The sequence below is a fragment of the Dicentrarchus labrax genome, unplaced genomic scaffold, assembly GCF_905237075.1.
Source record: "Dicentrarchus labrax unplaced genomic scaffold, dlabrax2021, whole genome shotgun sequence".
NCBI classification, from domain to species: Eukaryota; Metazoa; Chordata; class Actinopteri; family Moronidae; genus Dicentrarchus; species Dicentrarchus labrax.
In genome coordinates this window covers 27,179,717-27,206,573 of record NW_026136704.1, presented here as the reverse complement: position 1 = coordinate 27,206,573, position 26,857 = coordinate 27,179,717, and the positions used below count along the sequence as shown (strand labels likewise).

The following is a 26,857-nucleotide window of genomic DNA, read 5'->3' as shown; positions in this document are numbered from 1 at the left end:
CAGCCAATGTTCAAACCATATAATAATTTAAAGGACAGAGTTTACAAAAAATAACCTACAATTTCTCAAAACTAGCGATATAGATATACTAAATAAGGTTACATCTTTACTAATAATACTAACTCTGTATAATAACTCTGAAAATAAAAACACAAAGACAGTTTTAAGAAAAGATTAAAGCATATTTTGTTTGAAAGAAACGAAGAAAGAGCGGCTCCTCACAGTTAAATCAATGCAACACAACAGTTAGTGTCCTCAGTTGGAGGTTGACTGCCGGTGGTTTGTTGGATTGAAGCTGTTTTTTTGGGCGTCCTCAGTCAACTATGGACTTTATTGACATCTTGTGGCCATTGTCAGGTATTACAACTAGACACAGCCAGCATCTCATCTCTTCCGCATTGAACTCTCCATTTAGTCAGCGTGACTCAAACCACACTAAAACACATGGTTGTAAAACACATGGTTCTTTTTTTTTTCTACCAGTGTGTTTTTTTTTTTAATGAAATGTATTTATCTGTTACTCTAACTAATCAGCTATCAAACAAAATATTGAGATATACAGTTTACAGAGTCAGCCTGTTAAAAGAAAAATAAAACCAACCAAAATAAAACCAACTGCCTAATGCGTTTTAACTGAATAAAGCTTCAAGATAAGATGGATAGAGAGCTCTTTTTGTTTTTTTTAAATAATTTTCTCAGCAATGTCAACAGTCACATCGCATGACATTTAACAGTGGTATCAAAGACAGGAAGTCCATAGAGCATATCGATGTAGCAGCCTAGTTATGCCCCTAATTATCATGCTTTCATTTTGGATTTTAAAAAATGGTTTCCTGTATTACTGTTGTTTCCCCTGGATAGCTTGACACAACTCCGCCTGCGCTTGGTTATGCGTAAAGTGCGCCCTTTACGCGCGGCAGGAACAACTTGTTGCAATCCGCCGATAGATTTCACAAGAAGCTGCTAAGAAAACGGAAGTACAGTGAGATTACAGGCACATTAAAAAGCATGGCTGAATTAAAAGGAAATTCGAATCCTGCCCTCTGTTCTCGAAAATGTTAGTTTCATTCTGTGAAATGAGATGCTCATATGGAAACTTACCACGAGTTAAGGGTGTATGCGAGTCTGTGTGTTTGACAGGGTCAGACTCATCTTTTGCCCATATAGAGCAACGTGCTGATAGCTTGTAGCACAATACACGTTCTACTGTTGCTGCTCTTGAGGGAAAGATTAAGATCAACCCGAGTGATAAACAGCAGCAGACTGAGGAGACTGCAGGTGAGCATGGAATGTGTCCAGGCTTTATTTTCCTTTATTGTAGTTTTTTGTCATTTAGCATTACTAATTTACTTTCAGTTTTGTGTTTGTATGTATGTGCCAAAAAATGAAGTATGAAGGTTGTTTTGATATTTTCAGGTTCATTATCATCATTATGGCCACACAGCCCATGATCCAGGCAATCATTGACTTCTCAGCCGGAGCAATAGGTGAGATCTATCTATCTATCTATCTATCTATCTATCTATCTATCTATCTATCTGTCTATCTGTCTATCCTATTTAGTAGTATTTAAGTATATCCTGCTATTTTGTATATTTTACATATTTTATTTGTGTATTTTTATTGCATTTTTATTGCCCCTATTTTTTATCTTTTTATCTTTATTTATATTTTTCTACGCTTCATTGTTATTCTTTTGCACCACTGTACAAAGGCAAATTCCTCCTGTTTGAAAACTTACTTGGCAATAAACCTGATTCTGATCTATCTACTGTATATCTATGATGAAAAATTATTAATCATGATTTAACTTTAATCCAAGTTAACACAATGCAGATGCATAATAACTTTTTGGTCCTGGGTTTTCACTCACCTCCACTGTTGCCTCTCAATCTACCGTTTCATAAAAAAAAGAAAATAAAGCTTCAGTATGTACTAAAACACCATTATCGAGGATGTCCCATAGCATTCTTCCTCTATTTATGGGTAGGAGAAAATGTTGGCTTTGTTGAGGGAGAGTCACGAGGTCAGCAGCAATAGTTTGTAAAGTGTACAGTTATGTCTCTACAAAGTCATATCCAGCAACTACTGTGGGTCTGTGTACTGATGTGGATCTATCTGGGGAAGCATGACAATATATATACACAGTTCCCCGTACTTTCCTTTGCCACTTCTGCTCTGATAAGTCATTGCATCGGTTTTATCTCTCGTATTGAAACTCACAAAGACGTCTCTTGAAATCCTTCCTCAGGTGGTACAGCCTGTGTGCTGAGCGGTCAGCCGTTTGATACCACAAAGGTGAAGATGCAAGCGTTCCCCACAATGTACCGTGGCTTCACCCACTGCTTCGTGTCTACCTTCAGGCAGGCAGGACTACGTGGTTTCTACAAAGGCACGACCCCGGCCCTTTTGGCCAACATCACTGAGAACGCCGTGCTCTTCTTGAGTTATGGTCTCTGCCAGGATGCGGTCCGCTTTGTGTCCAGTATGGATAAAGGGGCCAATCTCAGGTTTGACACCTTTCAAGGCACATTTCTGTGTATTTATTTGTTTATTCATAATAAAGCTCCAGAATTGGCTGTGGTGGTGAGCAACATTTTGACATATCAGTATTGTATTACATAACAAATATTAATATGAACAAAGACTGTAGTTCTTTAGCCAAGTTTCCAGGCCATCAGTATGACATCTTAGAATTGTCTTACCAATACGTTTTTTTTTTGCTAATGTAGACATTCAAGGAATTCAAATCTTGTCACCCCCACATGTCCTTTCTGTCCTCCATGAGTTGCTGCTTCCTCAATCCACACCCTTTTTGCAGTAACATAGGTCAGCACACACTATTGTGTAAAGCTATATCATAATTGGGTCATAATTTTATTTCATTGTAAATTTCATATATTTTGGGGACTGTTTAAGGACTAAACAATGGACTGAATAATAACAGAGATAATTTTCTAACAGACCACTTTCATATTGTGAATTTGAATAGTAGCACTGATGTCATTAAGATACAAGTATTGAAGTTACTGCTGGGAAGATGAATCACTGACTTCTGAGAACATACCCCATTTTGTGCAACTCAGAGCATTTTCCATCTGTATTTTAGCTGCTGGATAGTTCACTGGTTTTAAAGAGAAGATTGTTTTTCTTCTTGAAGCTCACAGTTTTATTTACACCTGATTATGTCCTCAAGTGTTGATACTTTGATTTATACCGTAGAGAGATGAGAGAGAGACATTATCATAAAATCTGATGAGGAACTACAGTACATGTTTCTTGTACTTTTAGTGCAATGAATTTTGGAGGTAATTTGTAAGTCAGCAGACTACAACAGAGCAAAGAACCTCTTATTTGTGGTAGATATAGGAAGTAATTGTTTTTTTCTTTTCCCCTTATTGTTTCTTCTATTGTGCTCTTTTTCATTGCTCATTAGTGACATTCAGAAGGCATCTGCAGGGTCTTTAGCCTCCATCTTCTCCGCCACGGCGATATGCCCCACCGAGCTGGTGAAATGTCGCCTTCAGGCCATGCATGAAATGGAAGCAGCTGGCAAGATTGCAAGTGGACAGAGAAGGTCAGGGGGACCAAAAAGTGATACTGGAATGAGCAGAAGATGTTTAGTTTCAGTTGATACACCTTTGACTGTGTTTTGTGGTTTGATTACAGCACAATGTGGACAGTAGTGAAGACAGTGTTGAAGAAAAATGGTCCCCTGGGTTTCTACCAAGGATGGTCATCCACCATTGTGAGGGAGATACCAGGTTACTTCTGCTTTTTTGGAGCCTATGAAATGTGTCGGTCTAAATTTGCACAGTACAAGGGTACGGACAAGGACAGCATAGGTATGGTTATTTTATTTTCTATTTATATTTAACAGGCATTTTTGCAGTTTATGATTTTTCTCTGACCTGCTACCACAAAATAATATTCGTCTTTGCAGGTATTCTTCCACTCATGTTCAGCGGTGGATTTGGGGGAGCTTGTCTTTGGTTGATGGTCTACCCCATAGACTGTGTGAAGTCCAGGATCCAGGTCTACTCATTAGCTGGGAATCAAAAGGGCTTCATGAAGACCTTCATGGGTATCATACGCACTGAGGGTAAGATCTGAACATACATTTCAAAATTGTAATTGACCCAGATGGGTTCTCAACAGCACAGTTCACACATTTTACAGAAAAAAGGGAGCACAGACTGGTTTATATCACGTGACCATGTAATTTGAAGGACAGCCACTGTATAATTAGGCTTTTTGTGAGCAACCTTGGTTCAGTAGAGAACAGTGCTGTCAAAACCTGCGACTCCCACTCTGTTCATAATGAGTTTAGAAATAACCGACCTCTCTATAGTGACAGAATATACCTCTCAGGCAGTTGCTGCTTTGTCGTTTTTGACAGAAAGAGAGGATGGGAGAGACACAACTGCTGGTGGTGCCAGTAAATGTTCATAAATAAAACAGAAATGAGAATAAGCCCTGAAGGAGATAGGGTTGTTTTATTAGCAAACAGCAAGACTGACAATGAATGAAAACACTAGTGCATAAGAATTAAATATATGAATATTAGTAGCCTATGTACAGTATAAAGGGTGTCCTGCACATGTAACAACATGTGCAGGACATGCAAACAATTGAAATAAACAAACAATTGAAAATAAAATAAAAAAGAAGGCAACATTTCTGAAGTAAATGTATGTCTGCTCGCTGCTGGAAATTGGCAGATGAAACATTTGAAATAGTTGAAATACTGAAAGAAGTTGAAGTGGCAGATGGTTACAATGGAAATCCTGAAAGAAGCTGTAGATTCAGTTCAAGATTAAGCCCTGAATAAAGTTGATGCGTTATTTAAGTGTAAGCGCCCAGGGAAGTTGAAGTCGAAGCACTGAGAGGGATTTGCTGAAACATCGATTGAAGAGTAAGAGATGAAAGCACTTGAGCTGGTATTTTTTTTTTTTTACATGTTTCAGATCAGAGCAGCCTCTGAAGGGATATTTTTATTCCACTATTCTCTGTAAACTGTAGACAAAACTACAGTCTGACCTGAATTGCCCATTTAGTTGACTATAACTGTACATCCCATCTCAGTCTGCATGCTTAATGTACTGAGTCACAGCCACATGCCTCGCCATCTGCACCATCTGTTGGCATGATGGGGAGATGTACAGAGTAACTTTGCCTCAGTGTGCATAGAACGGGTCTCATAATTTCTTTAGAAGTGCATTAGTTAGATAAAGTTTGACTCTGTAAATATCTGTTGACATGACACAAATGAAGCTGGGAGGGCGCTATAATCACATGTCAGAACCTTAATGTGAACTTGTGTAATGTATCTTATCAACATAAAATCTGAGAAAACTACAAATGTAGGGCCTATTCGGGTAGCTGAAGTTTTCAGTCTAATTGCACCGAAAACTAGTTGCATCACTGCTGGTCGGACTATTTGAATACGCACACATGTTGTTACTAACTGGCTCAAGCTCGGGTCCTGACTCATATGTGGGGAATGACCTGTGTAGCTCTTTTACTCTCTCTTGTCCCGCAGGGTTCACTGCTTTGTACTCTGGCCTGACTCCTACCATGATTCGCACCTTCCCTGCCAATGGAGCCCTCTTCCTGGCTTATGAGCTCAGTCGCAAGTTTATGATGGACACAGTTGGTGCCTGACGTGGCGGAGCTTTACACTCGAAGGACGTATTCTGCAAAAACACTGCCTGGTCTTGTTAAATTTTTAAAATGAGTTTCTTTGTGTCCTGGTGTTTGATTGAACTTGAAAGAAAAGTAAATTATCCAGATATTGATGCTTTGAGTATGGCTGTATTTCAATATCAAATTTAAGGTGCTGACCACAGTAATTTAAAATATAGTTCTTAACATCCATGAGTCTTGTGTAATACTTAGAGACCCATTATATAACTTTTCTACCTTAAAATAACAGCTTCAAAATCATTTTAATGCTTCACTATGACCTGTAATATGGTGAATGGTGCCTCTGTCATTCCCACTCTGCACTTCCTGTTCTAATAACTTTGTAACTTTCATATTTTGTGGACAAGATGTTTTCTGGTTTTCTCTCTGATGTCCTCTGGCTGCTCTGCCTCAACTCTCTGGGATTTACAGAGTTTCCTGATGGGCAGTAAAGTAACTGCTGTGAAATGTAGCTGCTATTTAGATTATATCCAAAAGTTCAAATTTCAACTTCAATGGGACCAGGGTTGGGAAAGTTACTTTAAAAATGTTAGCCTATACAATTACATTTCAAAATGTAATCAGTAACATAATTCAAGTTTCATTATGTTGTTAAGTAAGTTAAGTAACTTGATTACCCCCATTACTCTTGGTTTTAGAATTTGTAGCTTCTTTGCAGCAACATTCATGAGGCTGCTAAACAGACAGCAGCATTCTCAGACCTCAATCACCTGCCCACACTAATGTACCATGGGGTGATGTTAGTAAAAACCACACCTGATGTTGACAATGACGGTGGCGATTCTACCATTTCATTGCGTGTTCTGGCTGAGGTACAGTCGACTGCAGAGGAGCAACAACTTTGGTTTGACAGGGGAGTTGTTAAAGACTGCTCCACTAGACGCTTTTTGTTCTGCCACAGGGTTGTTGGTGGCACCTGCATCTTTGATACCACAGTTGTTTGTTGATGCACACAGTGTATCCCACGTTGCGGGGGGGGGGACATGGTACATGGTTGCTACAGTTTAAAAACTGATATAATCATGTGAACTATGCGCAGAACATATCAGAAAACCAGGTGGCCCTTTCAAGCAAAGCAAAACCTGTACAAAAAACAAACTAAAGTTGACAGATTCAACAACAATTTATGTATGTCAATCACAAAGGATCAAGAAACATAGGCTGGGTCGTTCCCAATCACAGGACCTAATGAAAAGAGTTAAAGGAAAATCTGCAGGGAAACTAAGATGGACTGGGTGACTGCATTGCAGCTTGCGCCAATGAGAAAAAGAATGCATACTAACATAATAACCCATCTAAGCATTTGAGAAGACCCCATAAGGGTCTGCCACTTGATTTGCTAATGAAAGAAATGGGTAGCTGAGTCCATTGACTAACAAACATGCATGAGCTTTTGTTCAAACAGGTCAAAGGAGCCACTGGGAACCTTCCTGACGACACCGCTGATTAGGTAGAAGGGCGGTAATAAAATATGTGACATTGCAAATACCACAAAACAGTGATAAGTTGCACTGCTACAAGTAAAATAAGTTAGGACCACAGTACTCACTTTATTATTACCAGAGAAGAAGGGAAATCTATCATCTAATCAAGAAATGTAACACAGGGTTTTTCAATGTTTAGACACAATGGCATTTACTGTATATCATTCATTTTAAAGTTTGTATTGATGTAAAATGAGAAGGTATCGTTGAAACAAGCATAAAAGTTGAAGTTATGTTTGAAATTGAGTCCTGAATAAGGGAACATTGAACTTTAATATGCAAAATCTATGGTACATTCAGACACCCTGATTGACAAATGAGGGTCAGATCGAAACCCCCTTGCATCAAAGTGCTAGTAACCTCTTCCTGGGGGTGCCTCTCTAATGTATGTAAAAATACTCATATGAAATATACAATGCTTTAATTACATCTTGTTATCATTGTTGTATGTTATTTGCTTGCTTGATATCTAAGTTGTATGGGAAAAAGGATATCCTGCTATATAGATAATCACCTTAAGTGGCTCGGGAAGTAGCATGAGGGAGAAGACATTTAAATGCAGTTATGTAACCAATTCATGTAATCTTTATGTACTATGATATCATACTATATGTGGATTGTTCAGCAGGAACAATTGGGCATCAGATGTGTTATGACTACTGTTTATCAGAAATTAAATGTCACCAATAGACATCCTTGGGAAAAAGGCTGCATTCTTTGGGAAAGAGACATATAATAGAGTGATTTTCTTTGTTCAAGTCAGTTGTATCCTAGGGCAACTAGGTTTGCTTGTATCCTGTATGATGCAAATATATCTGTCAATTCTCTTTGCTTTCTGTGAGTCTGTGTCACCATTCTGGGTACCTTCAGTGGGAGTTTCTGGTCTCTCACTATAGTCAGATAGCTAAATGTTTGAGTTAGATGGACATCAATTTAGGTGTATTGAGACAAGAAAAATTAAACCACAACACAGCAGAACTAGAACAACAAAGTCAAGTAAAATCAATTGTGTGTCATGAGTCTCCTCAGGAAGAACAGTCTTCTGTGTCCCTTCCTGAAAATGGATTCAGTGCTGTCAGTCCAGTCAAGTTTTTTTTAAATTGATTTTGACCCCAGGGTACTCGTATGAGTCCACCCTCTTCACTTCCTCTACCTGGATGAAAACCAGGACAGGGAACCTCCTGTTCCTCTTGTAGTCCACCACGAGCCCATTGGTTCTGTTGATATTGAGCTTGAGGTGATTGTCATTGCACCATGTGATGAAGCTCTCTATCAGTCCTCTGTGCTCCTCTGTAAAAATAGCCTCTATGTGAAAACAGCATGTTTCTCACTGGAAATTATTCACTGGAGTCATAGTGATAAATTCCATTTTGCCAAAAAAAACACTAAATACCTTTTATTAAACTACTTGAAAAAGTCTTCACTTATATAAGCCTGGACAGATATGAATGTGAACTGCAACTTGACTTGTTGGGTGAGGCATATAACCGTGAGGTAGTAATTCTAGTTTACTGAGCACATGAACGGCCCTCCCTCCCCTCTAGGCAGTATAAGCAGCTCAGCTCTTTCTGCTCAGTCATGCCAACAATGACATTTAAGACAAATTCTGTTAACTAGACTAAATGCTCACCATTTTCCACTTTTGGAGAAACTATATATTCGATATAAACAAACTGTTGAAAATTGGACAAATCAAAGTGAAGCTGCAAAAATCCGAGAAAAGATCAGATTATAAAAAAAACATGCAGTGAAAATGGTTCTCTCTGTTCTTTTTGGAAATAACTTGCGACTGCTAGGAATTATGAGTAATCTCACATGATGGAATATACAATATATTTGACCTTCCCAAAAGCCTGAGTACACATATGTAGATTTCTTTTCTGATTTTTAAACTTTAAAAAAAAAAAATATATTTTTTTTGCATTTTAAACTGTAAAAAAAGTGCAAAGTCAGCCTGTTGTGTGTAGTGTTGTGCCCAACTGAACCTGGATTCACATGCACTCATCATGTATTGTAGTGAGCTGGTTGTCATGTGACCAAGTATCATGTGACAGTTGATTAAAGGGACCTCACTGAAAAATGGCAGTAACAAGCAGCCCTCAGGTCTGTTCTTATGACTCTGTAGCTCACACACACAGTGTCCTGTACTGCTTCACATGATAGAAGACACTGCGAAGTCAGGCTGTTCTTCATTCTGTAGTTATGTATCTACATTACTCTCAGCCACACAATTCCACTGTTAAAATTTGCAATAAATAAAAATATACTAGGTATAATTTCTTTGGTAAATTACTTGCACATTCCTTTCTGCCTTTGACAGGCTTTTCTGTGTATTTCACAATTCCTCGATTTTGTGCATTGATATGTGGGTAAACTTCAGTTTTAAGGGACAGGAAACATGAGCATGATCACATCTTATTGTGCCTGCACCACTCATGTTTCACGACTTGGATGCCACCTATTCTTTATTCATAACCTGCACTCAACAGGTGTCAGACTGCTGGATGTGAATGTAAGAGTATAATTGAATAGCACAAGAGCTGAACTTTAAGCTTTCTAATACAGGAGCCACATAGAGGCTGATCAGGCTCTATGGTTCATGTTACCTGCTAGCACCTATTAGGTGAGTCCAAGAGTCACACACCAAGTGGAAGTTATCTGTAAATGTGTGTGTGTGTGTGTGTGTGTGTGTGTGTGTGTGTGTGTGTGTGTGTGTGTGTGTCAAGCTCATGTAAAGCAGTAGGTGAGGAGGGATGGGAGGGGAACAGGCCACACCCCTCAGGGAGAACAGACAGGTAAACAACTGCAGTGCTGCTTCACTCGCTCCATCACCACACAACATACTCACTAATGATCTCAACAACGTCCAGCACGGCTGAGATGGTTACACAAGGTAAACTTCAGATCAACGCCGTGGACAATGTCGAAGGTAAATTCTTTTTGTGATCTTTTAAAAAGTGAGTGTATTAGATTAGAAATGTTTATTTTTTAACAACTTGTGTGAATTTTTCAGGGTGAACATGCCAGGGATAAAATATATTGCTTTGAAGGCCCAAAGTGTGCTGTTTTTATGGGACCTGGGACCTGTATCAAAAACAATTTAATCCTGTTATATTATATTATTGAATATTTTGACACAACACTACTTTTTTTTTTTTATTGTCTATAAAGCATTTGGTCTTTTTTGCTTTTAATCTTCCTTATTATTATTATGTATCTTACACAATTTAATTGTCATATAATTTTACACAATAATAATACAAAGTTACACCTACAATTTTTTGAAAGATTTGAAAAGAAGAAACTGAAAAGTTAATGCACAGCAAAATACTCTAAAGAAATTAATTAACTGAACAAAGTTTTTCCAGAAATATTTAATATAAATAAATAAGGATTGTATGTCTTAAGCACAGTGACATTTTCTTTAATGCAAAATTGTTCGATGACGACATTAGTTACCAGAGATCCCACCTACACTGAGACAGGTTGTTTAGAGCATAAAGCATCATTCCTGATTGGCTGGCAGCCTAGCTCACCAGTCTCTTCCCGTGACAAATGAATACTGATCAGATTTTTTTTTTATTGAAGCTTAATACATAATACATGTCATTCCATGTGTTCACTTTTCTCAAGAGATCGTATGTAAAGGCTTGTACTTAAAAACATACAGAGGGAACATACAGGGGTTAATTACAAAACAAAACAAAAACAGAGATAGTGATGCATCTCTCTTTCTGGTCTAGGTCTACATTGTACAGTCCCAGCTTTTCAGATGTGAACCTCACTTGTGTATTGTTTTGGCAGCATCTTAAAATGCAGCAGCTTTTTTTTCAGTCTACAACCTATATATACTCCATTTACAAAGATAAAGCAGAGAAAAGAGGCTCAGATTTGAGAAGCTTGAATTAGAGAATCTTTGGCATTTTTCCTTCATAGAAGACTTAAATGATCAGAAATGGATGAACAAAGCTACTGCATTATAATATGTCATATTTTCTTTACTATGTTTGACAATTCATAGACTAAGTCTTTATGGAACTGATAAATAGATCAATTAACACATTAAAGATAATGGAAATAGTAAGCAGCAACCCACTAATTGAAAGAGTTTTACACTACGACTAGACAGTTTTTTTCCTCTCTACATCCTCTCTGTAACTTAAGGAGACATTTCCATTACAGTGTAAGCACCTATGGATGACATATCAATAGTTCAGTACCTTTACACAACACTCACTCATGGGGTTTTGAAGTTACGTGACTTCCCCCTAGAGATTAATTACATCCTTAGTGACAAATGAGACGTGTGGATATACTATCTCCCACTGCTTGATTGTATGAATGTTTTGTGTCAACTTTAATAAAACGTTCTGTCCCACTGGATCATATTACAGTTTAATTGTGTAAACTTAATGACTACAGCATCCTTTGGTCTGGATTCAAATGCTCACAAGTGTGGAACAAAAGTGCCATGGAAAATATGCAAAATAGTGTGCCTCTCCGTATTTTTCACTCTCTCTACAGATAAAAACTCTGGGGGACTGGGATGTTGCGGTTGGCTGTTGGTCCTCATATCCCTCCTCACTGTTGCAGTAACATTCCCACTCACATTATTTATGTGTATTAAGGTGAAGTATATTCTCATTGATGTACTCAACTGGCTAGGACTCTTTAGTTTTGAAAGCCAAAGTTTCAACAGTTTCTCTTATGAAGTTTTGGCAGGTCAGAAAGGCCTTTAACAAGGTCCACCAGTCAGACTTCTAAATGGTTTATAAGTTGTCTGAGTGAAGCACATTTGTGATGCAGAAATGTAATTCTTCTATTATTTGGGAGCCGCAGATCATGTAGTTGCCTCCTCTCTATGGACTCTGTGTTTTTATAGGTTAGTAGCTCTTTAAAGCTAGTGGAGACTTTTATGTGATTACAGCCTTGTTCAAATGACTCTGATGACATGTTTTTGTTTGTATAAAAATTATACACCATGCAGTTTTCACTTTATTCATCACAGGTGCATTGCTGTATACCACTGGCACCAAAATATTAAATGTTTCAATTCTACACATATTGGTTTTAAAGAATCTATTCAGTTGTAGGGAGTTGACTTTTTATTTACAAAAAGAATTATTGGCCAATCAATGAAATATGCAGATGTAGGACATGTGGCTGTCTGACAGAAACCACATCGTATAAGAAGTAGATACCAGATATTGTTTTCCCTTTAAGCTAATTTGTTTTTGGTCTTTCTCGTCCTCTGTATGGCTGGCGGTGTTTCTAAAATCCAGATAGTGAAGGAGTACGAGCGAGCTGTCATTTTCAGACTCGGCCGGATCACAGACAGGAAACCTAAAGGGCCAGGTTATTTTATTTTGTCCTGTTACATTCAGCAAGAACTTATACAGTGTTTGATGTCAAAATCACCCGTTGAATGTGATGGTTACAAAAAATAAAAGCAGTGTCTTGACTTCTTTCCAGGACTTTTCTTTGTTCTGCCATGCACTGATAACTTTGTGAAGGTCGATCTGAGAACTGTGTCTTTTGACATCCCTCCACAAGAGGTAAGTTTGTTTTTGTTTTCGTTTTTTCTTCATTTACTTACATCAAAAGTGGGAGTATAATTGGTGTCTCCCCTGTATCACAGCTTATCTCTGTCATTAATAAAAAAAAAACCCTATCATTTTCGTGGGTGATTAAAACACCATGGTTTACCTTACAGATCCTAACCAGAGACTCAGTGACAGTGTCTGTGGACGGCGTGGTGTATTTCCGTATACATTGCCCCATCTCATCTGTGGCCAATGTGTCAAACGCACACTCATCTACACGACTGCTGGCTCAAACCACCCTGAGGAATGTACTCGGTACCAAAAACCTGGCAGAACTGCTGTCTGACAGGGAGGGCATATCACTCAGTATGCAGGTGAGGATTATGGGAAGCTGGAGGGGAATGTTACATTTAGTAACTATGCAATGATTTTAGAGGGTATGGTTGAACATAAAATCAAATCTCATTTATTTTCTGGTGACTGCTGACCCTTACATTAGTCCCCCTCCGCGCAAAAATATGTCTTCTGGTTCCTTGTTGGATGTTTGAGCTTCACTGTGCAGAGTGACGTATGAGCGACGTTTGACTCTAAAAGGATATTTTCACATTCATCTGCTGAAAGTGGATGAAAGTTTCTCAGCGCTCATTTAAAACCTAATTTCAAGGGGCGAGGCCTACGAGCATTACTTGTAACATCACAAATAGTTTGGAAGTCAAGCCTTGTCAAGTATGCAACTTCTACAAGACTGATGTAGAAACTTAAGGCCTCATCTTGTATCCAGCGGGAAAACTAGAAATACATAATTTTTGCATATTCAAAGATTCTGGAATTTTAAATGATGTGGAAGGAGTAGATGCCTTTTTAAGGATGTCAATGTGGAAGTTATGCTTTTTTTGGGGAAAAAACACACACAGACTATTCATATACATGTCTGTAGGGGATCTTTCGGACTTTGCAGAGGCAACAAAACACATATTTTCTTAGACCAACTTCAATTTTAGACTTCATCCAAATACTAAAGACAATGTGCCTTTCTCTAAAAGTTACAAAAAGGTAATGAAATTGGTCGCTGATCAACATTCAAACAGCTTGTGCATCATGCTGTTGTACAATTGGACTGTAGGTGTTTGAAAGTCCAATATCTACCTCATAAGACTTTTTTTTGCGTTTTGACAAGGGTGCACAATTTGCGTGGAAAGCATTAGCAATGAGAAATCTTTGGAGGAAATCTTTCATGAAAAACACAAAGACCAGCTCATTGTGCTTTGTGTGGTCCTCACAATTTGAAAAGACATGCTAATAAACTTAAACTCTGGGGTAATCTGCTACTTTAAGATGCATTAAATGTTTCTCTGGCCACTAGGGGGCAGAAGACCTCCAAAACATGCTGACACTGACATGATTTTCTTAAAAAGTTACGACTATGACAGCAAATATTTGCCTTCTTCACACATTCAGCAAACATGCAGCAACCCTATCATCGTGTTTCTAACCAACTGATAAATGTATGTCCAAAAATGAAAATCTCATACTTGTCTAAACTGACTATTTAATTAAACTAGACTATATCTAGATATTTAATTGTTCCTTTTTAAGCAGTTGTCTTTAAATATATCTGCTGATACTCTGGGTTTATAAGAGCTTGTCTGCATAAAACCTGTGTCTGTGTCTGCTCCAACAACAATGTTGAGTGGTGACAGAGTAGGGTAATAATTTTTGTAATCATTTGAGTTCTTGCTTATCAAAACGTAACAGATTAGTGGAGCTAACACGGGAAACACGGGACTGGAGCATGTGCTATTTAATATTTCCCTGCAGGAAGCTCTGGATGAAGCCACTGATCCGTGGGGTATTAAGGTGGAGCGTGTGGAGATCAAGGATGTGAAGTTGCCTCAGCAGCTGCAGAGAGCCATGGCAGCAGAGGCAGAAGCCAGTCGGGAGGCCAGAGCGAAGGTGACGAGGGAAAATGATCTCGATACCTAGAGAGATATCTGTGAATAAGGAGGGATGCTGAGAGGGAACAACCTTATAAATAATGATTGTCTGTCTGTTTGTGTTTCAGATCATTGCCGCAGAGGGAGAAATGAATGCGTCAAGGGCTCTGAAAGAAGCTTCTCTGGTCATTGCTGAGTCACCCTCAGCTCTCCAGCTGCGATACCTGCAGAGCCTCAACTCCATCGCAGCAGAGAAGAACTCCACCATCATCTTCCCTGTGCCCATTGATATGTTGCAGGGTTTTATGCAGAGGAAGTGATGAATCTTATAGCCAGCAATTACTACAAGAGCTAAATGAATTATCTCTTTTAGATGCTGTATAAGAGGCATATATTGTATTTACTGCTGAACTACACTGCACTGCACTTCTTATACAAAGTGTTCTCAGACAAAAGAGGAGCTTTGGTAATTTTCCCTATATAGGAATGCAAACTATAGATATATAGAATAATTATGTATTTAAAGATATACATATACCAGATCTCACTTTTGGACACTTATTTTCATATTGTGATTTAATACTTAATACAAAGTGCAACATATACAGTACTGTATAGACATTAGTGTCTTATCACTGACCACAATATTTTTACCAGCTAAGCTACAGTTGCAGTTCTGGCGGGGGACACATAAATTAATCAATTAATGAAATGCACAAGAAATGTAAAACAAAAATAATGCATAACAACCTGATAAAGACATGCTTTCATTTAAACTCATCCAGAGCATGAACTTTTAAAATACTGAATACAATCTTTACAACAGAAGTCCTGTAAACAATCAAGAAGAACTGACATCCACCTGATGGACCAACCTTCTCTGACATTGGATATAAACTGTGAACAAAACCTCTTATTCTAGTGTCAAACATTCAGTAAATGAGTACAAGGTCATGTCCACAGGACACAGAGGGAATCAGTGCAATCGGAGTACCTGATGGAGAGAAATACCATTTCCACTTTCTTTTAGGACACAGTAAAACCAAGTTAAACATAATCAACTTGTTGTCCTAACAGTAAATGCAACTCACCTGAAACCAAATCCCTGTTTGAGCAGATTTCCACATTTTATGTGTCTGGGGGGGCTGATTATTATATCATTATAATAAAAGCAATATTTATTCTATCTATATATTTGCTGACTGCACAATGCTCTTTAACATAGTTAAACATATTTTGTACATCCAACTACTTTCATACAAAGGTTATCTTGCAAAGGAGACAGTTGAGTTGAGTGATTATGTAAACATGAGCAAACGTATAAAAAAAAGATTACAATTAATAAAAAAAAATAAAAAAGTTATGGCAGTTGCTTCCCTTTGATGACTCATAATTCTCCTCAAGACCTGAGATTATTCTCTGCAATGAGAAATGAGGTATCAGCTTGCAGATTTTCATGATTTCACTTTTTTTCTCTGATTAAGTCAGTTTTACTTCTTTAATTTTGGACAGGAATTTTGCGAGTCAAAAGATTCAATTGGAGGTGCGAATGGAGAATGAATGAAACAATTAGTTAGTTTTAGTATATTTCATCACATTTTCTCATGAGGGTTTCTGTGGGGAATTTCAAAACACACAGAAAACAATCAGCAGCAGAGAAAATTTGAATCAACTGTAAGAGCGATGATAAGGTTCACGTAAAGAAAGAGAAAGCATGTTCAACTGTCCAAATGCAACAGCAACAACGTTTGATTTACATATGCTCAGGTCAATACATTATGATAAGAACTGCAATGTCTGCAGCATTTATGGCTGATTCTGCAGCACTAAACTCTAGACATATGACAACTATACAGTACATGACGAACTGCTGTGTTTCATGATTTCCTCTTTGGTGGTTTCTACAGATCCTGCAGTTTTATTTTGTGGCATATTCTTATGCTTATCCTTAACCCGACTGAAGGTGAGGGACACCATCTCACATAAAAAATGTGAGATTAGCCTGAAATGTATAATACAGTAATTTTTTTTTTAGTTCCATTTGAATAACTGCACTGTTTTATTAGAAATCAGAGTTAACTTGTGTTGCCCCTTTACCTTCCTTCTCCATGTTGTCACACTGTAGGTAATCCTAAAGTAAAATGCATTATAACTGGAAGACAGAACATGCTTTAAAGAGAGCAATACATATACAGTTTTTGAAAATTATAATCAATATCATAGTTACACTGTGTTGGCAGTTCAATGAAATTATGAGTTTTCATGTTGTTGTAATCTTACATTTCAGGTAAATGCTGATATCTAGTTGTTGGATGGTTGAGGTTAGATGGGTAGGTAGTCATTCATACACTCTATATGAAAGATTTCAGCAGGAAAAGGTAAACATGCCCCAGAGAAGTATCCAAACTTTTAGAGTTACTTACTGTAGGTAGGTTTGTGATTTACTCAAAGTATTCCCTGTGCCTTGATAAACGTTGCTGGTGGGAGAAAATGGACAGCAAAGGCGCTTCTTGTGTTCGTTGTTGCACTTTTGATATTTGTTATGTCTCGTACATCCATCATCCTGAGCGCTGGATGAGAAGGTGGTGATGGTAGGTAGATGGAGGCGAAAACATGGAAATGAGGCACCATGACTCTGATCCTGCTCTCTGAAGTCTACAATGACCAGGTCTTTTATCTACTGCGGTATCACAGCACGTTGGTTTTGTGGACCATTCAGGTGGTATAGAAAAAGAGGAGGGCAGATAATTCCCTTTTGAACAATAAGAGGTGTGACCGTTAATACAATTCTTTAGGTCAGAGATTCAAATTCCTGGGGTTGGACTTTGGAAATGCATCACATGTGAGTGGCATTTTCCAGGAAACAAACTTACTATGTCTGTCCATTTACATAGTGGGAAATCCTAACAAACATTCAACAGAGACGTTTTAAAAAATCAGGGCTTCTGATGCCAGTTAAAAGAAAGCGTTTGATACAAGAGCTTCCATTGAGAGTGTCATTGATGGTAGGAGTGTGGGCGGGCAGGAGAACCTGGTCCAGAGGAGGGTCTATGGATGGGGGAGGAGCTGGGGGACATGCGAGGGCTCAGCTCGCCTGTCTGAAGACGCCAGAGCAGTTCCTCATTAGTGCGACTCAGCCGCTTCTTCTCGTTGCTCTCCTTCTCCACGTGCACTTGCAGGTTTGCATTCTCCTCCGAGAGTTGCCTGAGAAAGAGGACAGACAGGGAAAAATTAAAGATTCAAACATTTTAATGTTATCAATAGGCTAAATCCACTGCCACTGGTTTGAACTAGATTTTAAATCTGCACTAGTACGTGTTGGAACTCATCTCACCTGGACACAGCAACGTTCTTGTCTATTCTTTCCTTCAGGTCCTCGTTCTGCTGTTGTAACACTTGTAGTCTCTCCTCCAGGTACACATTCTTTTCAGCCTGCTCAAAAACACAGAGAGAAAATGTGCACAACATTAAAATTTTTAAATGATGTATGACAAAAGTAAAACAGGCAAAAACCATGTGTGTTTACAAAGGAGAAAATACTGCATGAATCCCTTTTTTGGTCATATTATGCTGTCATTAGTTTACCCTGGATGTTAGTACAACCTCTATGTGTGGGTTTAATATTTTTGACAACTTCACATAAAAAAACAGTTTTCCTTTGTTGCTGAATGAAAGCAGAAATTTGAAACCTACTATTTTCTCCAGCTCTGAGATCTTCAGGTCCTGTTGATGAATTTGTTGATTCTTCATCTCCAGAACTTCTTTCAGACTCTTCAGGTCCTCCTCAATGTGTTTATATGGTGCCAAAGCATCCTGGCAACAGCAGATAACATTAGTGAAAACCAATAAACAAAGTTTTATCCAGCTACTGTCACCAAAGCAGTCAACATGCTGTCCTGTACTGAATCATTCAGCAGTTACCACTATCTGCTCATCCGTGCTCCTGCGAAGAGCTTCTTCAAAGCGTTTGGCACGGTCTCTGAGGCTACGATTCTGAAACGTCAGCGTGTCCACCTGATCCTGGTGATCAGACAGATATTCACTTGTTAATTACTGTCACTATTTACAAAATGTATCATACCTTGTGTATCTGTAAAAACATATATTTTCAACAACCGTTTACCTGCAGTGACAGTCTGATCTTCTCAAACTCTTCTGCCAGAGACTTTGTCTGCTGTTCATGGGCCATCTTTAGATCTGACACAAGAAATAACATATTCATATTTCTCTTGAGCTGCAGCAGAGTGGATCAGTGCAAGAGAGCAACAGGTTTTAAATGCTTACTCTTCACAGTTCTAGCTTGCTCCTCCTGCAGAGTGGCCAGAGTGTTATTGTGAGCTGTCTCCATCTCCATCAAGGTAGCCTCGTGGTTCTCATTCATTTCCTCAATCTGGGGCAAGAATTTGGACAATTAACAATCCCAAAAAAACTTCAGTGATACCTACTGTTCACTGTTACGCAAACACACATTCATACATGCATATGTGCACCCTAGGGGATTATGTAACATACTATTAAAAGTTTTAATGGGGACTGTTTCTTCAGTAGGAAAGCAGTTCCAATGAAAGCAGTATATAGTGAGGTGTGTGGCTTACCCAGAGTAACTGGAAAGACATATTTGTAATATATTGGTGTTTACATAGAATTTCAAAATGCTTTGAGAACCACAAACAAAATTTAATTAGCATCCTTTGTATTCAGTTGGAAACAGGGATTTCAGAGCCAGATAATCAAAACCTGGAGTAGGTAAATATTCTTTTGTAATTTAGGTGAACTGAACGTTTTAGTGACATCCCATCTTCCCTTCTCATATCACATGTGGACAAAACAGCTTATATCCAGTCTTTATCAAAACACACACACCTGCTCTTGCTGTCTGAATCGTAGCTCCTCTAGCTCGCCCCGTTGTTGGGCCTTCAGGCTCTTGGCCTCAGCCGCGTGTTGTGCCTTCAGCCGCTTCTCCAGCGCTCCCAGCTCCCTCTGCTGCTGAGCCCGCAAACCCTGCAGCTCAGCCTCAAAACGACGCTCCAGTTGCCCCTTCTCCTGCTGCAATTGCTCCCAGTGTGCAACACTGAAAGCTGGGACACAACGTAGAACTTTAGTTTATTTCACTAGATCCAAATTTAGGTCATGTACCAGCAACCAAAGAAGCAACTTTGTTTCAAGAAGATCCACCAAAGCAAAACATTTAACAGCTTCTTAGTTTGTTGGCTTATTATTTTATTAATTATTTCAATATTATTCTATTGTAAAGTCTGGATGTTTAGATTTTGTTTTGTTAACACATTAATAATGTTAAATTGTGTAACTTCATATGTTTATTTTGTGTTAGCTCTTATTCTCTGTACAATGTTTGCCCACTTGTTTGAAAAATCTTTAAACAAACCCAGACTAAATGATTTTGATAAAGTTTGATATGAAGCTATGACAACAGGGCAGGATTTTTACAGTGTATGGTATATGGTATTCGATTTCTGACTAAATCCAGACTTTAGCATCAGCAGAGTGGACTCCCAGAGGTCACTTGTTTCCTCCGTCCCTTGTGGTAGTTCACTGTATAATACATGATATGCAGTAAGCAGTGACTCACTGCCTTCTCTCTTCCCTGTGGTGTTGTATATGTCACGCTGCATCCCACTCACCCACTTCATCCCTGATTCTGGCAAGCTCCAGGGACAGTTCCCTCTCCTTCACAATGGCACTCTCACTCTGAAATGCAAACACACACAGCAGTGAACACCTCTGAACTGTACTGAACCACCTACAGTACCACAGTGGCAAACTGACCTAGGAATGGACTCATATGTTTATGGCAAACCAGAGAAACACAAAGAAGAGGAAGGGTTGGAGATATTTTCAACCCAAAATGTTAGCAGGTAGTGTGCATTAGGTCAAGAGAATGTCCTGACAACATGAGGTATTATTTACAGTTTGTTTTACCAAAAATGTTGATAATATGCAATAAAGTAGCCTGTGCTCATACTTGTATAACAGCTCTGTTAGATGTTTTAACCACCAGATGGTGTAATTAGCAATAACCACAAACCATTTTGTATCTCTACCAGACCAAAACCCAGCACTCCCTAGTTATAATACAATATGTCATATTGTATGCCCTGCAGGCCATGATTCACTGATAAAAGATGACAATATGCTGGACTAAAGGTCAGAAGTCACAGCTACAATCTGTTGTACTTTTGGTAAAAATAGATGATTAGAGGTCACATTTGTATGGCTTTTCAACATAAACATGTAAATATGTGTGGCTACAAGAACCAACACAAAAGTCTTTATGTACTCCAATCTAGAAACATATGATGAATGGTAACAACACAGTCTATATCATTTACTTTTTCTACAGCACTACAATTTAGCACTACCTAATTCACTGGTTCTCCTACGATGGTATATGTACCACTGCTGGCGGCTTCTAGTGGTTGGCTAAGTGGAGCAATCTGTGAAACGTTTTTTAAAAATGAAATTAATTCAAAAACATATAATACTATCAAAATACTACAAAATTTCAAATGAAAATATTTCAATTTAAAATACGTTTTGCATTTCCTATCATATTTTGTTTTAATATCAGTCTGCTACACAGTCATGGCCATAAACATAGTGCATGTATACATGGTTAGTTACAAACTAAAATATAATGACAAAATAGTAAGGGGAGGTAAAATGAATGGTTCCAAAACACTACAATCATGGTCCAAATGGAAACTAAGTGGACCAGGAGTACCATTTTTCCTCCAAATTAGCTCTGGTTCTTGAACTGGATCTGTTCAGGATTCAACAATGGTCAACAACAAATAATGTTCTTATTAGAATAAACCTGCCTCCTGTGTGAACTGTCCACGGTCATATTGGTGGTTATTATTATATAATATAGTATATTATATTTTCTGTGTTACGCTGTTACACAGAAGTGCTACGTAGAGTAGAACGTTTGAGAAACACCAATCTAGTTCACCATGGATTATAATAGCTAAGGGTCTTACAAGCTACAGTAAATGATCACGCCAGCCTGTAAGAGTCAAGTCTATTACATTTGTGAAAAATTAAACAGTCATCAGACACAGCTTTTGCACAGGCCTGCTCTGGTATCCACTGGAGACTCATGATGTGACACTTTCAGAGCAAATCTTACTAACAGAGGAAAACACACCAGAATAGTTAAATGACTATTGATCACAATTCTAAAGATGTGGTAAGACAGCTATGCACACTGTTGCTAGGAGATATACTAGGGAACACAAAGCAGTGCTTATGAGAAACAAAGAAAGAGAGAGACAGAGAGCAGTGGGTGAAATACGTATGAGATAGTATACAGTATGCCTCAGTAGTAATGATATCATCCTCTAAGAGGTTTTACATGGAACATACAGTCATCAGGGAAAGACTGCTCTGACCTCATGAGGGATGAAGGATGGAGACTTTTTTCATTTCTACCTCTTCATCTCCTCCTCTGCTCCTACCCATCATTTCCCCGTCCCGCCCAAACGCCCCCTACTTAGATCTTCAGGGAGTTATGTGATGTGCATTCTAATCTTCCCATCTGATCTGCCTTCACCAAGGTAACATAATCAATGCAACTGTTGCAACTGCAACTGATGGTTGTTTCCTTTATTGATTACGCTGTTGATTATTTTTGTGATTCTCTGATCAGTTGTTAGATAACAATTTTTTGTTCTGTAACAATTTTTTGTTTTGTAACATAAGAAAATAGTGAAACATTCTTATCACAATAAACCAGAGTCCATGGTCCACAACCCAAAGATATTCTACTTACAATGATACACAGAAAACAGAGAAGCACTGTACATTCTACCTTCTGGAAAATAATAAACAAGACTTTTTATAGTTAAGGTGCTCATTCTCAAGGAGATACTGTAATTAGTTAATTAACCTCTCCAATAGAATACAACTAGTTTCAGTGGGTTCATAAAAACCTTCCAATGAGCAGCTGCTGTTTTGTTTGGACTTTTTGCCCCGAAGAGATTCAGACTCCATCGAACATGCAGGAAGCTGGAACTACAGCTTGACTTTTATAAGGAAAACAAAACATGTGATTTCTTGTAGGTGATAAATTCAGCAGCATCAGGTAAACAAAAGAAAAATGCATTCTAAGTGGAGGAAGTTCTATCATACACATAATCACCCAGATTTACACCAGCATACATACATTAAGGACAGAAGGTACACACAGGGATAGAAAGTGTAAGAATAAAGCACACCAGCAATAACATGTTATGTAATGTCCCTGCAAACTCTAAGAGAAAAGAAAGAGGGACAGTGCGACAGACAAGCCTGCTTTGACTCAGCATAATCATGCACAGCTTTACACTCTCTCCACCAGCTCTGTCTCTAGGAAACAGGTGAATATAATGCACATACAGACACCCTCAGATACCCAACCCCCCCCCCACCAAACACACACACATGCGCACAACCACACATACAAAAAGGAATCCTCTGTGCTGAAACAAGCCTGCTGCCTGCAGAAGATACTGCCTTTACCGTTTGGTCCAGACAGCGCAGAGGGAGGAAATGGAGCCTACAGCAGCAATGGCCCATGCTGGGCTAGCAGACAGCAGCATCCCTGAGCCGACTGGGGAGGCAGCAGTGATAGATGCGAGTGCCAGAAAGATACAGAAAGAGAGACAGAGGGGGAGGGAACCAGGCGAAAGAAGGAGAGGGGAGGAGAGATGGGAAGACCGAAGCCTCACCTCGTTTCCTGGTTTGCGACCGGCGTTTATCCCTGCTGGAACAAAGACTGCCAGCCCCAGCCCAGCTCTCTCTGCCCTCCCCTTAAACCCCCACCAACACGCCCTGTATCACATTCACAAGCATGGCAGAGAGCAACACACACACACACACATATGTGTGGTCTTTCGCATCTTTAAGAACAAAAAAAACAAAAAGAGTGGAGCAGGATAAGATGGGGGAGGGAGATGATCAATAACTGGCCAATTATGTGCTCTGTTACTCAGCTCAGGGAAAATAGCTACATGCAGGCATTTCAATACATACAGAACACAAATATGCTGAATAAAAAATTACTTATTCTAGATAGTTTTGACTGAAGCAAGGATTTGAAATTGCAGCATGTAAAGTAAGTAAAGCAATAAATCTGTCCAATATAGGTCAATTAATAATCATATGTTCATAAAAAAGACAATATTAGTCTCTATTCTCTTCTGCTTGTATACATCTTAAAATACACAACATGTATGCGCAGTAATGACCAGAGCAGTGGTGCTAGATTACAAGGTAGAGGGAGGAGGTTCTGAAGAGCTGAAGCTAGTCTCAGATCTTATCAACACAGAAATATAATATGTTGGCCAATATCGGAAAAAATGATACACTGTATTCCAAAAGAAACTGACTGGAACTAGTAAGTGAACAAATATTTAAGGAAAAGAAAATCACTGACAATTTGTCGTAATTAGCGATTGCAAATCAAATTCAAGTAACACATTTTAAAGGTTAGTCCCATACACTAGATACATCTCGGATCCACATTTCAAAGTCTTCCATGTCTTCCCGTCAAACCTTAGAGGGTATTCTACCAGTGTCTGACAATCAGTCTTACTAAAAGCACACAGAGGTCCAGGCAGGCAGCTCTAATCTTAAAAATCATCTCCCACTGTAGAGCAGAACCCGTGGGTGGGACCGGGTAATGGATTAAATGCAAGCAGAGGACCAGAAAAGGGCAAGAAACAAGCGCTTAATCCAGGTTTTGAGTTCAGAACACACTGCAAAGTGTGAAAGCAGCCTGTCTCTACCACCAGAAGCTGGAGAATACTCATCAACCCAGCTATTTGAAATAAATACTAAATGAGTCAACCATCCAGCCACTGCAGGACAGACCCAACATGAAATGCCACACAACTATAAAATGCATGTCCCTATATACACTTGAATGTATAAAAACCCATAATGCCTCAAATACCATTTCCTTTAAACCACTTGAAAAATCTTTGTATTTTTCCACACAGACAGTTTTACTGACAGATTCTTCTGCTTCAGGGTTATTCTCAATATATTCAAAAAGCTGCAACAATGTGGTTCTAAAGCAAGGGACTGGCTTTGTGAACAAAGTAATGCTGACAACAGAAACCAGATGCTGCAGGTGTCATTTGTGATATTGGTCTCACTTTGTAGTTGCAGTCTGAAGCCAGCAACAGCTTTCCCTTTGTAGTTTTTAACAGCAAAACGAACAGCCATCTTAGATTAACCACAGTCAACAATGCAAGTGCTTGATTTAATCAAAAGATGCAGTTTCTATTACAGGATTCTGTTTGCATAACACTTAGTAGAGCATAGGTTGGTTGGTTCATCTTTCTCTTTGAACCAACCAACCTCTCTCTTTGTTCATTTCAGCATGGAAACCAAACTTGCTTGAGATTGGCAATCCATCATGATAAAATTAACTTTATTAAACCATGTCAAATTTTATTTATATAGCCCAAAATTACTAATACCAATTTCCCTCAGGGGTGTTTACAATCTGTACACTGTACAACACCCTCTGTCCTCAAACTCTTGATACGGTTAAGATCAAGTTATGCTACTGTTACACAATAATGCAGCTGCAAGCCAGGGCTGTTCATCCTTGCTCAACATCCAGATTTTAAATGTGGAAGATGACATCCATGAACTAATTTCTCAGAGAGTTAAGCCAGGGGATACTTGTGGGATTCAATTCTGATAAGTTACTTCATGAATGCAAAGCTCCAAAATCTTGGACATCAGAGATTCCTTAAAAGGGCAGAAGAAGGGGATGTGAAACCTCCTGCAGCCCTGTTTTACAGTTTTGATTGAACTAATTTGGACTTTGGACTTTAAAATCTTCTACGGAGCTCTCATAGTGAAGGCAACCTTGAGTTAGCTTCTCTGTCAACCCCCAGAGCCTTGCTGTAGCCTACCTTGTGACAGAAGTGCTGCGTGGTGATGCTGAAAACGTCCAGGCACAGGGAGGCCTTCTTTAACTGGGCCTGAAGGCTCTGTAGCTGCAGAGCCTGCTGCTCACAGCGTTCCCGCAGCTGCTGGATCAGAGCCCGGTCCAGCTCCTGGGCCCTTTCAGTCCGAACAGCTCCATGAACTGCTGCTGTCCGCCCACGAACTACAGAGACACAGAGCAGAAGGATGAACAACGTATACTGAAATATTATCACTCATAACAGACTTGAATGAAAATGAAGTGAAAAATCTGAACACTGCCATTCACAAGTAGATAACCTATTCCACAACCATTCCTCTGCAACCGCTGACATGTTTGCACCAGCCAAAGATTGTGAAGACTTTATAATGTGTATATAAGTAGAATCAGAAGAGTGAACACCAACAATAGCAAGACTAATGTCACAACAACAGTGATTATCGATCAGCAAAAAATGAATCAACATTCATTTTAATAATCAATAAAAAAGTTATTTTTGGAAAATGATACATAAGTTATTATCTGGTTCCAGCCTGAGGATTTGGTGCTTACCCTGTTTTATATCTCTGTAAAATGAATATCTTTATTAGCAATTAGTCAAATGTACTTGGGGTTCTGGAAGCATGTTATTTTTAAACTATTTCACTGACTTTTCAAATTTGTTTTTTATATATAATTAATAGAAACATAACCAGCAGCTAAATCGATAATCATTAACTGCACCCCTAATAACAATACCAAATAGCTGAGTTACACTGCGGAAAAATACTAGCAATTGTTTAACTCTCTTACACACATACACATACTCACACAATTGAACTGCGGATTGGTTGGAACCTCAGTGGTTTATATCCTCCCACAAGGACAAATGGTCTTTCCAGCTTACTGTTACTCAAGTCTTCTCACGCCTTAGACCAATCAGCAACTCTCTCACCTCTGGGAAAATATGAGTGTGTATTATGTGTGCAGCAAACTTTTATTAGCTGAACTCTGTCTGTCTGGTCACTGACTGAGAGAAAGACAAGACGCTGACTTGAAGTGGTAATCTGACCCAGCAGGATTGCTAGAGAAGGAGCCATCCTAGCATTATAGCCACTGTAGCTTGTTGCTATGACAACAGCAGGCTGCCATGGGTCTTGTAATGCAGCGTCGAGAGAGAGAGTGACTGTAAATTTTAAAGATACAGTAGAGGCTGAAGATGTTTGACTGCTGCTTTCTCTCTTTGTACAATATCAGATGTATATT

General features: G+C 38.7%; 3 protein-coding genes across 10 annotated transcripts in view; 2 read left to right on the top strand and 1 right to left on the bottom strand.

Annotated features, from left to right (window-relative positions):
• The first annotated feature begins 897 nt into the window (after positions 1 to 897).
• slc25a15a (solute carrier family 25 member 15a) lies at positions 898 to 8,017 on the top strand. 2 transcript variants are annotated; one of them, XR_007884674.1, is made up of 8 exons: positions 898 to 1,278; positions 1,417 to 1,487; positions 2,252 to 2,510; positions 3,437 to 3,577; positions 3,670 to 3,845; positions 3,944 to 4,102; positions 5,543 to 5,723; positions 5,795 to 8,017. XR_007884674.1 is itself a non-coding variant. In XM_051399749.1 (7 exons), exons 2-7 carry the CDS (start codon positions 1,433 to 1,435, stop codon positions 5,662 to 5,664), a joined length of 912 nt encoding a protein of 303 aa, XP_051255709.1. In that variant the 5' UTR covers positions 898 to 1,278; positions 1,417 to 1,432; the 3' UTR covers positions 5,665 to 8,017. The 2 variants fall into 2 exon arrangements, 1 of the variants encoding a protein (XP_051255709.1); XM_051399749.1 differs by having other exon boundaries at positions 5,543 to 8,017.
• A 1,984-nt stretch (positions 8,018 to 10,001) lies between these two features.
• On the top strand, positions 10,002 to 16,030 carry stoml3a (stomatin (EPB72)-like 3a). Its single transcript, XM_051397719.1, has 7 exons — positions 10,002 to 10,119; positions 11,715 to 11,818; positions 12,473 to 12,545; positions 12,663 to 12,745; positions 12,904 to 13,107; positions 14,552 to 14,686; positions 14,796 to 16,030. Exons 1-7 carry the CDS (start codon positions 10,041 to 10,043, stop codon positions 14,985 to 14,987), a joined length of 870 nt encoding a protein of 289 aa, XP_051253679.1. The 5' UTR covers positions 10,002 to 10,040; the 3' UTR covers positions 14,988 to 16,030.
• Positions 15,226 to 26,857, bottom strand: part of mtus2b (microtubule associated tumor suppressor candidate 2b) — a 28,709-nt gene continuing 17,077 nt past the window's right edge. For 2 of the 7 annotated variants that reach the window (XM_051397711.1, XM_051397713.1), the window contains exons 7-15: positions 25,599 to 25,795; positions 20,310 to 20,376; positions 19,531 to 19,745; positions 18,952 to 19,057; positions 18,791 to 18,864; positions 18,589 to 18,687; positions 18,361 to 18,480; positions 18,002 to 18,102; positions 15,226 to 17,871 (exon numbers count right to left, since the gene is read on the bottom strand). In XM_051397711.1, the coding sequence (XP_051253671.1) occupies positions 17,664 to 17,871; positions 18,002 to 18,102; positions 18,361 to 18,480; positions 18,589 to 18,687; positions 18,791 to 18,864; positions 18,952 to 19,057; positions 19,531 to 19,745; positions 20,310 to 20,376; positions 25,599 to 25,795 (1,187 nt within the window). In that variant the 3' untranslated portion in view covers positions 15,226 to 17,663. Of the gene's footprint in view, positions 17,872 to 18,001; positions 18,103 to 18,360; positions 18,481 to 18,588; positions 18,688 to 18,790; positions 18,865 to 18,951; positions 19,058 to 19,530; positions 19,746 to 20,309; positions 20,377 to 23,187; positions 23,382 to 25,598; positions 26,549 to 26,857 lie in introns of those variants that run through there. The other 5 variants (XM_051397714.1, XM_051397717.1, XM_051397718.1 and 2 more) reach the window with 5 other exon arrangements.